Source organism: Eucyclogobius newberryi, unplaced genomic scaffold, assembly GCF_026437365.1.
Source record: "Eucyclogobius newberryi isolate DKJ021-1_F unplaced genomic scaffold, fEucNew1.0.hap1 SCAF_4, whole genome shotgun sequence".
Taxonomy (NCBI): domain Eukaryota; kingdom Metazoa; phylum Chordata; class Actinopteri; order Gobiiformes; family Gobiidae; genus Eucyclogobius; species Eucyclogobius newberryi.
Window position 1 is genome coordinate 28,680,294 of NW_027316056.1, and position 18,824 is coordinate 28,699,117.

The 18,824-nt window shown below is 44.0% G+C and overlaps 1 protein-coding gene across 4 annotated transcripts in view; it reads right to left on the reverse strand.

Moving 5' to 3' along the window:
- lef1 (lymphoid enhancer-binding factor 1) overlaps positions 1-16,533 on the reverse strand; it is a 41,025-nt gene extending 24,492 nt beyond the window's left edge. For all 4 annotated transcript variants that reach the window (XM_072462335.1, XM_072462337.1, XM_072462334.1 and 1 more), the window contains exons 1-3: positions 16,309-16,533; positions 14,580-14,643; positions 13,351-13,475 (exon numbers count right to left, since the gene is read on the reverse strand). In XM_072462335.1, the coding sequence (XP_072318436.1) occupies positions 13,351-13,475; positions 14,580-14,643; positions 16,309-16,506 (387 nt within the window). In that variant the 5' untranslated portion in view covers positions 16,507-16,533. The remainder of the gene's footprint in view (positions 1-13,350; positions 13,476-14,579; positions 14,644-16,308) is intronic.
- Between the last annotated feature and the right edge of the window lie 2,291 nt (positions 16,534-18,824).

Here is an 18,824-nt window from a genome sequence, read left to right on the forward strand (position 1 = left end):
ATCAAAGACAAAATGTGTTTGAATTGCAATTAATTTGGCCTTTTACTTTCTTTTAATAAACCCATATTGTTGCATCTTGATACACAGATCATTTTGCCAGTAATTTTGCACACTGCATGATTACGACTATCTTGGACTCTACTCTGAAATTACTTTGGCCAATTTTGTCATGTCAGTACTCTCGGGTTTTATTATTTTTATTTTGGAAACATATTCAAGTTCCAACACTACTTCTAAATCCATCAATACACCTCTTTTCATGACTCTTTTCCTTCCAACTGCAGCCTTAACACTGGATCATTTATCATTAGCAGGCCTGCTCAGCGGTTGGCGGCTGCATTCATGCCAGGGCAACCCATCCATGCCAACATCTGCATTCAAGAATAACCCGGCGAGGTGTGCAAAAATAAAACTGCAGCACAAGCTAACTTTGTGCTGCTAGCGTGCTCAAGCCTAGCCTCGTCACAATAGTAGAATTGGAGAGAATGGGCAAGAACAGAGTGTCGAAAACTGCTGAGGAGTCGCCTCGCGCCGGAGCTTGAGATTCGTCGAACAAGAGCGGATTTGCCTGCTACACCTAGATAGTGTTCCCCCTCAGCTTTCAGCCAGGTATTCTGGGCATGAATGGCTGTCAGTTTGGATTTGGGAGCTCAGCGCTGAAGGGGGAAAATAAGAGTCTAGTGGGGGTCTTTGTGTGCCTGTACCTGTGGAGAGCTCAAGACAGCACTACCCTCGCTAAGACCTAGCGAGCGTTACGTGTTCGCTGAGGGTTGTTTTTAGTATGACGCGCTAGCCGGCAAAATCCAAACGGCGACAGAAGTCAGACAGATGCTATGTTTGCGGGGAAGGTTTTCAAAGGCGCGCGCACGAGGGATGAGGACGGGGAGGTGGTTTGAATGAGACGTGCCGCGCTGCCTGAGCCGAGAGTATTGACCTACTTTTCCTCCTGTATCGCACGTGCGCGCCCACCCGCCCAAAGCACCCAGAAAAAATGAAAGTATCGATGGTTAAATCATTCATGACTAGAGGTTTGCTAAATTATGATTGTTAATTTTTAAAGTGTACAGTTCCTTCTGATAGTTCCAAAGCACAGAGCCTTCAGCCGATAACGCTGCGTCTTTGTGTCGAACGTTTGAACTTCTGACCTTGAACAGCAACTCATATTTTTATCAAGCTTTGTAACTTATTTTATTTAGTTACAACAAACACTAAAAGCTAGCAACATTCACAGTGGAGGTCCAATGGAACCCCTGGAGGCTCATTTTCAATATGGACTGTACAACAATAGCTGTCCTTCAGTGTTTGTTGGCGATTCCTCGTGTTAAAGGATTAACGGGTAAAGACGACCAACAACTGCCTTTCAGCCTGGAATTAGTCATTAATCAAACACCACATTTTAGGGTTTTTTTCTCTGTCCCAACACACACGCCCCCGCTAAGACCTGAATGAGGTGCACAAAGCTATTCAAATCTGATCCCCTTCTAACAAATGGCTTTTCTCTGTCCTCACAGAAGCAGAGAACACTTGAAGAACCTCTCCAAGGATCTGGAACGGTCATGCGAAAACTCCGCCCCACCAATTAGCTTTTGTGGGCCTTAATACAAACAAAACAATGACCATGTACAAGAAGACTACATACGATGTCTGCTGATCCCCCGATACCTCTAAAGAAATGGTAATAGAGACTTTCTTAGGCCACAAAAGGGACAGCTTAAGCTCAGAGCATATGGTTATAGGCTCCACTTGTGCACCTGATGCCACTAATCAGAATAATAAACCAATAGAATAAGGCACTGGGGGAGTCGACTAACTTGAAGCTGAGAGGATTCATAGCCACCTTTTCATTAGTTTGAATATAATCCAATTTGTCTTGTTATGATTGCTACTGCTGCAATTGAATTACTTTAAGCTTTCGATAGAGCCAAGCAGTCTCGCAAAGACTGTACAAATTCAGTTTTCAAATCAGTTTAGGGAATTTTGGTTTGTTTTTATATGTAACCAAAGATTATTTTAGTAGTCGAATAGTCAAACAATGATTTGTATTGTACATTTTTCATCATTTCAAATACAACTAAATAAGGTTGAAATATGGTGACTGAAGGCTTCTAGATTGATCATATCTAAAAATAAAGTGTATTATTGATTAAAATCAGAAATTGATATTAATATTACTGTTGTATACAAGGGTCTTTTCATATGTGTTTTAAAGTGTGTGTTTAGTTCAGAGAAAAATGACGCTCAAAATACAACTACTCATGATTAAATGATTACAATTGGACAGAACAAGCTTAAAACGGGGGGTGTAGAGTTGGTGAAGACAATCGGCAAATGTCAAAGCTGAAAATCAAGCTTACAAGGCTGAGCACAGAGCCTTTATGTGCTACTAAACTGCAAAACTCTGACAAAACACAAAGATAAAAACAGTGACACCATCTTTAAAATATCCAATAAGTAAAGGTTTGCTGTTAAAAATAAGCTTTCAATACAAACCCACTTTAGAAACATTATACCCTTGTCAATGCGACAGCACCGCAGCAGAGGTCATGACTGTCAAGCAGCTTCTTCAGAGTTCATCAGCTTTGATATGGACGACGTTATGTGAATGTAAAATGTGGATTGGAGGTGTGGGCTGAGAGGTGTGCACAAACACTTGGGCATCTTTCATCTCTCAAAGATAGGGGTATAGTGGGGGCGCATTGATTTGATGTTCTGACGCATTGTTGGATTGTTTGATGACGGGCAGCTCAAAGTGGAGAACGTCTCTGTGATGTGTCTCCATTGGAGGACATGAAAAGCGTCACCTGGCCTCTGAATTCAGGGTTATGGCTGCTACTGGATTTAAGTTCTCCCACTGAGCTGCACGGTGGCTCCATTGATGCCACATAATCCATTCAGCCTGACCTTTATACTTTAAAATCATCTATTCCCTGTTTGCCTGCTTTGTTAAAGTAAAACTATCAGCTACCTTTTATTTAAATGTGAATGTTGTTTGTTTAACGTGTGCATCTTGCAAAGAAAATAATAGGCTTGTATCAGTAAGTAAGTGGTACGATGATCAAAAGAAACACGGCACACAAGGCGAGCTCATCAGATCGACAAACATTCTTGCTAGATCTCTTTGCGGGTTTCATCACTCTGCATCAAGTGACAGCAAAAAGATAAAAACAAAGCCCTGTTCCTTCACTGAAATGCCAGTACACAGTACATCTCAAACCCTAGATAATCTTATATTTCCAATTAACTGGCTCTGTAATGTGATTGTGCTTTTCCCTCTTTGGCCTCCACCTGACCCCGCAAAGTCACAAAATTCCCACACTAGAGACAAGGTCAAAAAAGGGGCAAACTCAATGACATAAAATAAAATAAAAATAAAATCAAGCACTCAAGAACAATGAGATGAAGAACTTTCAGTCATTGCCATTGAGTAGAAAGCTTCATGACATCACATGTGTGTCAAATCCAACAGAGCATTACACACTTCGACTGTGGCAGAGGCAGGAAAAGAACTGCACTCGCTGCTGTTTTTACTCGCTCACATTGTGCCAGTGAGTTTTTCAGCCGTAGTAAATTGGACGCCTGGGGCAGGCCATGGCCAAGCGTGTGTTGAGGGCATGAGGGATAGAGATACAGCAGGGAAGGGTGGACAAGGGGGGGTGACATAACACATAGCTGGCTCCTTAGCACGCTAACTAGCAAGCTCCAATGAAATCAGCCCTCCCCTTTTCCTCTATTCTCTCTATCGATCTCATCATGAATATGGCTACATCTGCAAATGTAATCACTCCATTGTACTCTGATTTTCTGCTCTGCTGGACAGCAGCATGGCAGCCTGCTTTTCAGCACCTCTCCCTCTCCACTCTATGCCTGCCCTCGTCCGTTCCTGGCGTTCTCTTCTGCTGGTCGGGCCTGTGCGTCTCCCACATTACAGAGCTCCGGTCGCTCAGGTAACAAGAGTTCCTAATCTGGACGGGCTTGAATTACACATAATTGCCTCGGCACTGTGATTGATTTCAGCCCAGGAAAGAAAAAGACGTCGTACCCCCCCACCCCAAACATCTCCTCCTCCTTCTCTGCCTCTCCAGCTCACGAGCAGCAGCCAAGACTCTCCATCTAGTAGGAGGCAGGAGGCTTTGAAGAGATCAAAGCCAAGGCCGGGAGCAGTTGCGCGCCCTGGGAATACGGGAGAGAGGCTTTCTGCTCCTCAGCCCTATTTTCTAGCGTCATGTCGGATTGCAGCTGTATTGCATTTCGCCAGTTTTCTTAATGCTCTTGGTTTTGACTTTGACATCAGTGATCCCCATTGGTTTCTTCAAAAACAAGGGAGGAGGAGGAAAAGAAAGTGAAAGAGGAAGAAGAGTAAGAAGGAAGGAGAGAAAAGGAGGCAACAAGCTCTACAGACCAAGTTTTATTTTCACAACTCCATAATTGGGCAGTTCAAAGGAGAGTCGGGGAGAATGTGGCATTTGTTTTCAATTCCCCAGCCGATATGAAAGGGGCGACAAACTTTTATGGGCTTCCCAAAAATTAAAGACAGGCTTTTTCACAGTCAAAGAACAGTGTGTTTTTTATGACTGAGACCACACAAAATGAACTGATAGCAATGCCCTCCTTTCTGTCCTCCCACAGAAACTCAACAGTGCACTTCTTATATCCATGTCCGCGTGCGTGCGGGTGTGCGTGTGTGTGTGTGTGTGTGTGTGCGTGTGTGTATGTGTGTGTCGGACAGCCTTGTTAGAAATGGCGAGACGGAAAACACAGTGGTTTGATGTTTAGAGCAAAAACACAGAAGACCGCTGACTATATCCATCTATTCATTTAACAGCTTGGCTAATAAAGCCTAGTGGCGAGAAAACACCCTTTGTACTGTAACTATGCAGGCCTATATCAACCTCCTACACTGGGGACCATTAATATTTCAGCACTGTCAAGATTCACATTGCATGTGAGCCTCTTTAGCACTCACACCCAGAGCAGAAAGAAATAATGAGCTTCTGAAAATATGAAACAGCAAAGAGAAGAAGGGAGAGTGTGCAGTGCAGACTGACCAACTTCACACAACAGAGCGACTACTGATCATAGCTCAGTTTCTTAGCAGGACAAAGTGAGAGCTGTTTGAGCTCCTCTGAAGTCTGGACACAGCCAGCAGAATTTGCACCCATGTTTCACTCCTGTGGTCCGATTGTTCCCAACATGGCTATTTACTGGACAGAACACTGCTCACCTCTTTACACACCAACAAGCTGTTAGAACCAGCTAAATAAAGCCACCAATTTTTGCTCATTTTACAACTCTCTCTTTATGAACATGAGACACTAAGACCAGTTGTAACGAAAAACACTTTCAAGTCAAGCAAGTGATTTAAACCACTGCTATTTATTCATTATTCATGCAGTCATTTAACATCACCCAAAGCAGTTGTGTGTTACTTTCAAACTTCCTATCCTCGCAACAATTCAACACACATTCCAGAGCAACTTCACGGCACCAAACTTTCAGATCTGCTCTGAGAGGGAAGTTCCCACCCATAGCAGTCAAACTGTTCTGGGCTTAAGGGGCAACCTTGGCGAGGCCTTGCGTGGAGTCCCAGGGATCAGCAGCAGGCAGCGGGTGAAGAGTGACGCCCCCCGAGCAGGTGTCGTGACTGGGGCAGCGCTGTGTACACTGAGGCCTGACCGGCACCAGGCTGTGCAGCCAGATTGGATAAGCTGTGTGCGAGTCAATGGCATGGCACGTGGCAAGGGGTGTCATCCACCCCTGTGAAACTGTTGTGCTTTCAGCAGGCTCGCCCGCTCAACAATAACAATACCCAAATCTCACACACGATAAATAATGGAATACTGTGTGTATAGCTGGGCTGCTCAAGTTACAAGGAATCCAGCTTTTTCTCTAAAGTCACTAGTGCTAGTTCTCATGAATACACAGAAAAACAGCAAAGGACTATGGCCGATGGAGTTGACTTTGGTGAAAAGGTTACACTTGTAATTGTGCTTCCTGGTATTTGGATGGTCTAAGCTGCTGCTAATCAATGTTGTGAATTCAGAATGACCTCCTTGTCCTTGACCCACATTTCCCGCACCACTGACCTGTCACTTAAAACCTACAGCCAAAAATCAACTGTCATTTTAAAAGTACATGTCCTTTTTGTTCTGTTCTCATCCTTCTTACACAACAACACACTTCTTGTGGTCTGGTCGAGGCTTACACTGCACAGCCCCATTGAGCGAGATGAAACGCTCTGATAAGGTGATTACAAGCACATGGCGTCATTAGTGGTGTGCATATGGAGTAAATGTGTCAACCAACATCACAGCGCCGCAGAGGACACGGGGGAACCTTGGCGTTAACGGTGCCATTTATGAAGCGCCGAGGCTACAAAGGCTGCGAGTGTTTCTTCTGTGGGAGGTCCGTACTTCTGGCCCTCATGTGCACGACCATCACACGGATTTATGACGCTGTGTAACGCCTGATATCACCGACAATGTGACTCAATGGGAAAGATGGAGTCCACTAAAGTTCAATAGTTACCGTAGCACGTGAAGTCATTATCACTATTAAAGGGGGAATTTGTAAGTTTTCATGTGGAAAGCCCAAAACGTTACGTCGTTTTGCCTGAAATTGTCCAACAAGGGCATAAAACTTAGCAATCTCCACAAAACCTATTATTGAATAAATTAAAGATTATATACATTTATACTAGGAGTGTCCAAACCTTTTTTACCGAGGGCCACATTTTGAAGCAGAGAGCCACAGAAACCCCGACAATGAAGAGAATCATTCAAAATTTTGCATTTGACATTGTTTTGCTGAGCCTCCACACCTTTAATAAGACTTGGAACATTAATACTAGATTGGCATAACATCAAAATGCTTGAATATTTCCCATTTTAGAGTAAAATGTACTATTTTTTGTTGTTTGGACCAACTTAACAGGAAGCCTATGGACCAACAAAAATTGGTCTGAGGGCCGCATTTGTTTGAACATGCCTGATTTATACTATACTGTGTACCCTTACAGGCAATCCCATTTTTACAAGTTAAGTAGGCCTACAGTAGTCGATGGACTCTCCAACAGAAAACGTAAAAGGAGCGTCTTTTTAAGTGCAACTGAAATGAACGGCATAATGGCTACCAATTTCAACATTATACCATATTTTTTGATGTCCTCGTCAATGGAGTACAGTTATGGACTTCAGAAAGTGCAGAAGTGAGCTGGGGAGCCTCGATACATAGGCATGGTATTCATCTTAAGACTATTACTAAGACGTGGTGATCATGTGGAGTTTAGCTGCTTACAGGCAAAAAGCTACATTCATCTGCAGCTACCTTCACGCGGCATGTCTGTCCTGTAGTGACACTTCAAAAACCACACGAGGTGCCATAAGCTGCGATATAGAACATTATATGGAGGGGAAAGGGAAGGCTGCTGGTAAACGTAGTGTTCTCTTTAACAGGGATCTTCCACGGTAGCGCTAGGGGCATGAGCTCAGGACACACATGGCACCGAGGGACACCCGAGCGGTCCGACCAAATCCCGTTAGGTAAGCCCGGGTTAGTGATTCCACGCTGCGAGACACTGGCTAGCAGATCCGTCACGTTCCCACTACTTCAAAGGAAAAGCAGCGCAGCAACCCCCACCACCACACAGCCCTGCTTCTTTTTTTTCTTTTTTTTTTGCCACGAGGATCTGCAATTGAGGGTCCAAAGGGAGAAACAGTGCACAGCAAAAGGGAAGGGAGACGAAACCGCAAATAGCAATGTAATTTCTATCTATTGCCTTTATGAATTAATAGTTTACCAGAATCCTTGGCAAGTAGTTGGTATCATTTTTGTAAAAGTATAGAATACAGATTGAAGATGAGCGTTTTAGGTCGTTTCTAAATGTCTAAATGAGTCCTTTATTTAGAAACTGTCATTTCTAAATCCTGACTTGAGGCTGAAACACCATTGATTCAAAAATAGCACAGAAGCATTGAACTTATCTTTGTTCACATATCAAACAATAAGTAGCGACACTTGCTAAGGAAAAAAAAACATGTCAGAACAAACAGTGCGATGACAAAAGGGCCAAAAAAGACAGCGATGCTATTCCCAGTCCACAGCACTTTATTTAGCAACGGGATGCTACTTTTAGACAAGAGATCCATAAATAAAGCAACTTCACATTATTTTTGCAACACTGCGCTGTTACAGATTGTAGTCCGTCCATTGGGGCAGTGCAAATTCTGTATTTTCTGACAAGAATTTTGAACAATATTTTTACCTCAACTATGTTCAGCCCTGTACGCATCAACTCGCTCTCTGCCACCTAAGGACGACTACACTGTGGTTCTGCGTCCAATCCCACTAGAGATTACATCCAAACAAGTCTGAACACGATCACCAGGAATAAGTTTTGTATATGCAAATGACAGTGACACACAATTTGTATGACGTAATGTCTTTACTTTGCCCCAGGTCTCGAACTCAATAGGTTCTTATCTGGTTTATCTAATATAAATAAATAATAATTATAATGATAAACCTCCAAAAAGTAAACAAAATTCCATTATTCCCCATTTTTCAACATTTACGAGGGCAAATGCCAACTTTAGGATATACTGTATGTTGTAAAAAATTAAATAAAAATGAAGATATGGAGGAGAATAAAGCTGTCCAACATCCCAAATGTGTATAATATCCAAGAATGCTAACCGTACCTGCGAGCTGCATGCTACTGTGACGCTAGGGCTACTTGATTTACTTTTCTGGTGCAATGACATGTCAACATTGTCTGTTAAGACTCAGTTGGGACTTGATTTGAATGAGTATAAAATACGAATAATCTGCCAAAACACATCTTAATAGAAAGAAAAAGTGGCATCTCCTATGGAATCATGTTTTCATCCACCATGGCTATCTATTGCCTGAATAGAAACTCAAGACCAATTCTCCTAGGTCCTGGAAGAAAGACATTTGCCAATCACACATTCAGAAACTTCTTCTGTGAAACAGAACTTTGAAGGCCGATGACGCACTTCGGATCAAAGAGAGAAATGCTGCCGACAGCATCATACCATCGGCCAGCTTCCTATACGGGCGACGGGTCTGTGGCTTTAAAGTGGATATCAGAATTAACAGATAATAAGCATCATTATATTTACTAAATACATTCAATTGAAAATAGGTGTAAATTTTGTATGGAGAAACACTAAATTAATAAATGGTTTACGCAAGCCTAAAACATAAATGAAATGTACGTAAATCAATTTATGGTAAAGATACTGCAATTGATCACATTACAATAACAACAAATGTGTAGTTTGCTGTAACCATAGCCACCTTCCAAACATCAGAGCAGAAATCATTTCTAAAGTTGGACACATTATACATTGTACAGTAACACCGTGTTATATTATTCCCTTTAACGTCACAATAATGAGGAGGTCTTTGCTGCACATCGCTCTCTCTATAAACATTATTCATAACCATACGCTTTGAAGTGGTTACAAATGTTTCAAATCTGCTTTATGGTTTGGTGTGTGCAACTGAACACCATAATGCCACACCAAAACCCCTACTCTTTGTGGTAAGCTATCGGCACACAAGAACCCCCACTCCACCTTCCTTCCCCAAAATGTGCTGACAATCAGCAACTCCCAGCAGCCCCATCATGACTGGACGGCATGTGCAGGAATGTCATGGTCAATGGAAATCAATCTAAACTACTGGGACTGAGGGGGTGGGCTCCGGTTGGTGTGGTGGGCTGGAGATGGAAGAGAATGAAAGAGAGAATGTGCCTTTGATCTGAGTGAAAACCGATCGCAGGCCTGCAGATACTGTGGCTGCGGTGGCCGGGAGCAGCAGCAGCAGCAGCAGCAGCAGCAGCAGCAGCAGCAGCAGCAGCAGCAGCAGCAGCAGCAGCAGCAGCAGCAGCAGCAGCAGCAGCAGCAGCAGCAGCAGCAGCAGCAGCAGAGGGAGAGCTGACATCAGTGAGAAAAGCCAAAGAAGTGTGAGCCTTCCCCCAAAACCCCAGCTTTTGATTGGATCATCCAGAGCAACTTTGTTGAAGAACGTTACCGAAATAAGCAGCCATGATGATTAAAATAACAGGAATTGGACGTTGAGGCATTGAGTCCAGGCCTACAAACAAATAAGCATATAAATAGCTCGTTCTATTCTATCCTTTTTTCCCCCTAACAAATTATAATAATTGTGAGAAGTGGTCATTTAATTTATCAAAGTTAGAACACAAACTCACGTAACATCTCAAAAATGGAGCTGGACAGGTCAGAATTACACCTGGTTTATGGTTAAAATCTCTGTCATTACTGGGCCTCGCCACATGAAACAAAAACTGGCTCAAAGCTCGACTTCTCTGTCAGTACAAACAAACAAAAAAGTACCTATTTTGATACTGCAATGAAGATATTAAATATAGAAAAAAGAAGATATTTCACCACAAAGTATTAACACTTAGTAAAACAAGTGATCTTATTCTATTTAGTAGTAACATAGGTCAAGACCATTCTAAAACTATTCAGAAAAGGTTTCTTGAGGCCCTATTTATGTGATCTAATTAACTAAACTAGTTTTAGTATTGATTATTATCTGGGTATTGATTGGTTTGTGACAGCTCTCGTGGGGATTGTCCATTAAACAAAAACTATCCCATCAAACAGGACATTAAGAGATGTTCAGCATCATCAGCGGCCTTTAAATGATCTTTAAATACATTCATTGTTTGGCTCAATACTTAATAACATTGGCACTTACGCCATGTCAATACAATCTCTAAAAAGAATAGTACTATAAAGCATATGTGAAATCTGTTTCAGCACTGACGTGAACTAAATCAAATCCATCACAAATATTGGAATGTCTAAAGATTGTATTATTTTTATTTCTATGAGCATCCAACTCTAACCGGTACTTCAAACAAAAAGGGTCATTTCCTCCCGTACATTCATCTGTGCTCCATAAACACCTCAGTGACTTGCCAACTGAAGACAACGCCGTAATTGATCTAATTGACAAGAAAATGAGCCATAAAAGAACATTTGGAACGCAACCCCGACCACATATCACAACTCTTCGTAAATGTGACGGTGAAGGAAATCTTAAGCACATTCTCCTCCACAACATCACTCGCTTTTTTTTCCATTTTGCCCTCTACAACTTTGGCAGGAGAGAAGGGAAGCGCGGTGCAATTGTAACATCATCCCGCGATAGAGTTGCGTATGGATCGAGAGCCTTTACACGCAGCATGTGGCATCTGCCCCCGACAATCACATCTGCCTCGCCAAGCCAATTCTTATAATAATAACACGTCCCAGCTCACAAGTTTGCCCTGATGAAACCCTGGGAAAAAAAACAAAAAAACACAACCACGCGGAGCTTGTTTGTGCCGTGCTATGAGTGGATTCCCCAAGCGGGCTCATCGTGTGCCACCGAGGCGCATGCAAGGACAAAACCGGATTATTAAGGACAGCTGCGGGTGCTCCCTTGCGTTTTATGTCTGCTCGGAGGAGAAATTTGCAAACGGTACAGACACAGGAAGCCGCCAGAGAGAGAGAGAGAGAAAAAGGCGAGCAGCTGGCCTGGCATTAATACGGTTAAAAGGGACAATATCTAGCTGTTGCAGACACACGCCAACCGCTGGACGGGACAGGGGGCGCTGCTCTGCCCCCGGGCCTCCTCGCTCCTGCCACGCTGGGCTAATTACGGCTCTAACTTGGGCCGTGAAGACAAGCGTCGCTCGTGCTTTAACGAGAAGAGGGACGCGGGCTTCAGAATGATGGAATGCAAGCGGTGTCCCGGGAGCCCACATGGGTCGCGAAGGGGGACTGATGTCAACAGCGCCACGCCACATGAGGGCGTGTGCACAAAACCGCAGAAAGACAGACATTTTGTGAGGAGGCTACATGCTTGACTGAATGAAAGTGTGTTTGATTTAATGTGTATAAAGCGTTTATGGATTTTAGTGGCCAAAACGAGCTAAACTAAACTAAAAGCATTCATTTTACTTCACTTTAAGGGTGGACCATATGGCAAAAAAACATGTATATTACAATTTTCTTGGAGTTGGATCACAGTTTCGATTTGATTCATGTACGTTTTGTATTTTTCTATTGCCTTTAAGAGGTAAATCAAGTCAACTGCGTCTTCTGAAAGTTCACGCTTCCCTGCGATTGGTTAAATCCACTTGTCACTCACTCGGAGCCTTACAAACTCTGTCCAGCAGGAGAAATGTGTGGGCGGAAATAAAGAGTGTGCTTGAGCAAATAAACAACATTGAATAGAGAAATAGCGAATCACGATGAGTCACAGTTAGATTTCTATCACAATATTGCCCAGCCTTACTTCACTACACATTATATTTTTGTAATTAGTCATTTTATTCGGGCTTCCTAGTCGATTAATCTGCAGACGGCGTTTTAATCAGCAAGTTATTTTATTGGGAATAGAAGCATTTCTCTGGACGACAGCAGAAGTAGCTAACAAAAGAGCAAGAGATTTATGAGTGTATTATGTGTTTTGTCTGCAGTTTAACAAATATGCAATTAACTAGTACTTTTCCGTATAAATTGTTGCTTTTGTGTGAACTCCTGTAAGCTTTTGGTCTTGTGTGTGCAGTTTGGTTTGGTCATCGTCTCTTTTAGTTGGCTAAATCGATGCTCAAGCTCTAAATTCTATTGACACCAGAATAAATGAAATCAAAAGATTGCAATTAGGATAGAATCAATTTGGTTTTCTCTTATCACTGCATCCGATACTGTACACGACAGCGCCGTCAAATAAAGAAATTATATCACAATAAACATAATAAATCAATACATTCAATATAAAATAATAATAAATACTCTAATTTAAATCAAATCCGAGAAACTTGAACTAGTGGTCATTGTGGACCTTTCCTGAATAGTTTTAGACCCATCTTGCTCCATATCAGAACACGTGGTAATATAAAATGAATTGTACCATTGTTTTGTGTTGGGGATAAACAAAAACTTTAAATTGTCATGAAGGTTGATCATTGTGGTATTGAAATCTGTATCGAGTATCAAGCCCTTTTTCTTAGTATTGAAATGCAGTTTGAAATGTTACACTAATTAGAAACATGTAATAATCAACTTAACATTCAGCCTAACTATGGTGTACGACCCCTCATTTGAGAAACACTGACTTAACCAACTTTAATCACTTTTTCGTTTACTTTTTTCAACATTTAACTACCTGTTGGTTTGACTTAGATCCATTGATGTTCGTTGAATCTAAAATACTCGGCCTTTCAGATGCTTGGGCAGTATTTTACCTCAATTTAAAAACAGCGTTCAAACTTCTGTTTCTCGCATAAATGCAGCTGGTACTGACCGTTCTGGGCATGGGCGGCGAAAGAGAGCCATTGTTCATGTAGTCGTTTGTCATGTTGGTCATCATGATGTAACCTGGGTAACCCGAGTACGGGTGGCCTTTCCCGTACAGATCTTGATGTTTCACTGCAGAGGACAAACGAACAATTTCACATTAGAATTCATAAAAGACACTTTCAAAAATGCACAAAAGATGGAACAGCAATTTGGACAAAGTCTCAACGTGAAAGCCCCGAATGAAATATTGCGTGTGCCTAATTGAATGTCCTACGCCTGCTGTCTTGATGCAGTCATGATATCACTGTTGATCGCTTTGACCCGCGCCCCTTTTGGCCTCGGCCCTTTTGTTTGCGCCCCTTCTTCGCTGACTTGGAGTGGAGGGCCGTATTATGCGCAGGAACAATGGAAGCCCCTCTGTGCCAATTAGCGCCAATTAGACAAACATACAGACTGTGTCAAAATAGAAGACGCCCCAACTGCTCCCTTACGCCTTTGACCTGAGTGGGGGGCTTTTTATTGTACAAGAGGCCTCAATGTAGCGCCACTCGTCAGTTGTGCTGTGTCCTGGAGCAACACAAAAAAAAGGAGAAGAAAAAAAAGAAAGAGGGAGGGAGGGGTGGTGTTTGTGCGACGTATAGGATCGAGTTCTAAAGGCAAGGCCGTGTTTGGTTTGAGGGGGACTCTATTGAGGAGTGAAAGGGGAACAAAGAGGAGACACGCTCCTGCTTTAAGGACTAATGATGACCTGCAGCAGAGGGGTCATACTACAATGGGCCACGGGAGCAAAAGGCCCGGAGCAACATGTGACAGAGATTCTGGGGGGGTGGGGGGAAATAAATAAATAAATAAATAGATAAACACACTTGGATAATGGTTTGATAAGAAACACAAGCTAAAAGGGAGCGAGTTAGTCAGTTAGCTTCAACAGTAGAAATTATGTTTTGGGTCATTTGAGTCTTTGATTTGGCACTTGCGCTGGCCCCCACATCTGGAGTGAAGCTGCTGCCCGGCCCCCTTTGCTGGCCGGGCCTGTCCTGACTAGACCTGGATCAAACATGGCGCTGATAAGAATAAGGACAAGAGTGTGAGTGATGGCTTCTGTGTGGGGGGAAAAAACTGCTTTTCTAACTACATGGAAGTAAAGGTTTAAGCGGTTCGTTTTATTGCATGTGGCCTGTCCCATAAAACATTGTGATTTAACAGGATTTTCCACAGGGCTGTGTCACTTACCATCATCCGGATGCTCTCTGTGATTTTCATGATATGAATCTTGTATTTGGGACTGTCTAGCTGCCTGCAAAAGAATTACAAGTGAATGAAATTATGGTGAATCAATTAGGAGGGTCTTCAGACATGCTGTTACACGGTCAGATGGCCACAAACACAGCAGGGCCGGCCCTTGTGCCCGTGTGCCCAACGCTGAACACAAACAATCCACTGCTATCTATAGAAGGCTGATGGAGCAGCCCACATCAAAGCTTCAAAAGAACCACTTAATTAAGCTTCATGTCCTTAAGGAGCTTACAAATTAACTTGATTTCAATATGCTGGGTCCAGTCTCATTTTTGGCTTTCAATTTATGCCTCCATATGAATTAAAAGGAAAAAAAAACATTCTGGACAGAATTTGAAATGCTTTCTGGAAATGAAAATAATCAGGGACTTCTTTTACTTATAAATATTTTTCGACAAATCTAAATTAGGAGGAGGACCTTCTTATTCCCACATCCCTCAGGATGGCTTCAAGCTGAGCGAGGGAACTTCACTGGATTCCTAATTAACATTCAGCCTCTGTCCCGTGCGTCTTGAGGACACGATGGCAAAAACATGAACAGTCTAAATCGGAAAGTGCCCAAAATGTAATAAATGTTACGGTTAATGAGAAAAACACATCAAAATGTGGAACGAGCAAGCTCCGGGAGGTGGTAAACAGGTAAAAGGAGGACATTTAGGATGGGATGGTTTAGGCCTGCTGCTGTATGGAGGCTAATAACATGCAGCTGATGAAATTCATGCAGCAAATTATTATGATGTCATCACTGATGGAAATAATTTGTTTTTATAAATCTTACTGCAACCCAATTCTTTTATGTTTTCTGAATTTCCCAATCTCTTGCTGCAAAGTGTACCATAAATGGATTATCCTAATTAATCTGCCATATTGCTGTTTTTATTCATCATTTCGATTCATAGAAATACATTCAATTCAAATAGCGTAAAACATACAGGATGCATTATATTTAGACTCCCACAGAAGCTATAGCTCAGTCACAAATATTTATAGTACAGCCTCTGTTTTTGCCCTCAAATACAGCACATTTTATGCATGTGTGCAGGCAGTTCTAAAGGCCTCGTTTTGCTGTGTTATCAGAGTTTTGTTCGTGTACAGGGTCATGTAAAACATTTAAGGCATGCATTGACAGAGATGAACGCCCATAAGAGCATCCTTTGGAGGCTGAGCTGCAGAGCAACCTCTTCTACTCAGTGATGACATTCTGGATAGTCAAAATTAAAAAGATAATTACAACTTGTGTATGGGCCTAATACGACTACATGGAAATATTGCATTTTGTGCAGCATATTTTGTATTTGTGAAAGCAGATCTACATCATGAAAAAATAAATCTATGGCACAGCCTTTTATTTTATTTTATTCTATTTTTTTCTTCGCAAGATTGTCCCATTGACTGTGGTCACTAAAAGTCTGAGTATATTTTGAATTGTCATTTATCTTGCTTTTTGATGCATGTTTGTTTTCCCCTGCTGTTCTAGAACTGTGCGTCACAACACAAAATGTTCCCAATTTTTGAACAAATAATAAACTTGTCCCATCATAGAACATAAGAACGTCTCAAACGTTGGGACATGTGATGCTTTTAAAGACCGCGGCGTGTTCGGTCAAACTTGCGCCGCGGAGGTCACAGTTGACAGCAGCATCCTCGCGGCCGCGGCCGTACTCACGTCGTTGCTGCTGGGGCTGCTCTCCGACTCGTGGACCAGGGATGACTTGATGTCCGCCAGGTCTCCTTCCTCCTCCGAGTGGCTGAGCTCGGCGAAGATCTGCTCCTTGTGCGGGTCTCCCTCATCTTTGAACGGGATCATCTCGTCCGTAGCGCACAGCTCCGGGTCCCCGCCGCCACCGCCTGATAACTGTGGCATTTTAAGTCTGTTTTATTCAATGACAGCAAAAAAAAAAAGAACTGAAGACGACGCAACTCTGATAAAGGGGTAAAATAAATTAAAACTAAATTTAAAAAAAAAGTTCCACCAGAAATCCCCCCGACGCGAGTGGGAAGCGCACCCCTGCGTGGGTTAAGTCTGAGCGGCACCGGGAACACGCTGCGTGCCTGGTCTGTTTACCGGAGCAACAGGAGACTTCTCCCCGGACCCGCTACAACACACACCCCCGAGGAGGAGGAGGAGGAGAAGAAGGAGGAGAAGCTGGAGGAGGACACATGGAATGGTCAAGCCAAAAGCAAGCGCGAGAAATAAAGGACCGCGAGTTCAAACAAATATGTCCCAGGAAAAAAAGTGTCAATGTAAAAAAAGAAAGAAAAAAAATAGTGCAAATTAAAAAACAATAGTCCCGTTGTGGTCCAGATAGTGGGCAACAAAACACGAGCTTGGAGGCTGGGTGTGCGCAGAGGAGTTTGCGAAAGTTATAAAACGCGTCTTTTTCAGGCTCGAAAATACATCCACAAACACGGACGAGTGACGAGAGGCGAGATGAAAGTCGTAAAAACGGTCAGAAAAACTGTAGCGACGGCGTGGAGCGTCTTCCCACTGCTCCCGCACCGCTTCCCTGGCGCAAAGTAAGCGGTGTGTGTGGTGTGTGTTTGGTATAATGTAGCCCTCCGCCTCACGCGCCTCCTCCGCCTCCTCCGCCTCAGTCAGCGCGAGGAGGGAGATGAAAGGCGCCGCCGCTTTGATTGACACTTCTCCGGAGAGGCTCGGCTCGGCTCGGCGCGTTTCGGCTCGGCTCGGCTCACGGCAAATGGCCAGCAGACACAGCCAATAATGAGACAAACGATGAATACAGCGGTCAAAATGAAATAGTAGCGCACAACGGAAGACGCATTAGAGTGATTTTACACATTTTACACACGTTGTTTCAGCGCGAACTTCTGCCTGGGACTTTAAAATGGCATATAATGTGGTTGTGTGTAATGAAATGCTATTCATAACGGGACAATATGAGCCCTGTTTGCGTCGCAGGGGTGTGTCGTGTAGGGCTTTGATGCCATGTCAACAACACGTTGGGGCCTACTGGCTTATGCTTGTGATTTTCCACAGTTTTCTGCCGTTCAAATTCACCTCCCAGCAACGCTCCTGCAGTGATGTCATGTTATGCAGTGACAGCTCGGCCCGTAGCACATGTGTGAAAAACGTGTGTAACTTTCTTAAAATAGCAAAGGCTGGCTTTGTTTGAAAAAAAAAAGAAAATACATATATAGGCTACGTTCAGTAAGACAAAACGTTCTTCAGACATTACAGAATGAGTTTGTGCAAAGGGAAGAAAACAAGAGTCATGTGGGGGGGGAAGTCTCCGTGTTTTGGAGCAGAGTGTGAGCAGTGAGAGATTGCGTGAGAATCAAAGTTGCGATGGAGAGGCAGATCTTTATAAAGCGCGGGGGTGGGGTTAGCGGGGCGGAGCCGCGGCTGCCTTTGATCTGGCGGCGGCGGGCCCTTTCATCTCCCCCCAGTCTCCCCCTCTGCAGCCCCCCGCTCTCTCCCCGCTCTCTCCCCGCTCTCTCCCGCTCTCTCTCCCGCTCTCTCCCGCTCTCTCTCCCGCTCTCTCCCCGCTCTCTCCCCTCTCTCTCCCCCGCTCTCTCCCGCTCTCTCCCCTCTCTCTCTCCCGCTCTCTCCCGCTCTCTCCCCTCTCTCTCTCCCGCTCTCTCCCCTCTCTCTCCCCCGCTCTCTCCCGCTCTCTCCCCTCTCTCTCCCCTCTCTCTCTCCCGCTCTCTCCCTCTCTCTCCCCTCTCTCTCTCCCGCTCTCTCCCCTCTCTCTCTCCCGCTCTCTCCCCTCTCTCTCCCCTCTCTCTCCCCCGCTCTCTCCCGCTCTCTCCCCTCTCTCTCCCCTCTCTCTCTCCCGCTCTCTCCCGCTCTCTCCCCTCTCTCTCTCCCCTCTCTCTCCCCTCTCTCTCTCCCGCTCTCTCCCGCTCTCTCCCCTCTCTCTCTCCCGCTCTCTCCCCTCTCTCTCCCCTCTCTCTCCCCTCTCTCTCTCCCCTCTCTCTCTCCTCTCTCTCCCCTCTCTCTCCCCTCTCTCTCTCCCGCTCTCTCCCCCGCTCTCTCCCCGCTCTCTCCCTCGCCTTTGTATGACTAAATTTGGTCCGAGCGTGGAGCCGGGCCAACATTTCCACGTGTGCGTTCATCCCAGCTGAGAGAGAGAGGGAGACGCGCGGGGAGACGCGGGGAGAAGGGGTTCTCTTCCGGGTAAGGAGACGCCGCAAAAAAGATCAAAGGCTTTGGGGTTTGGA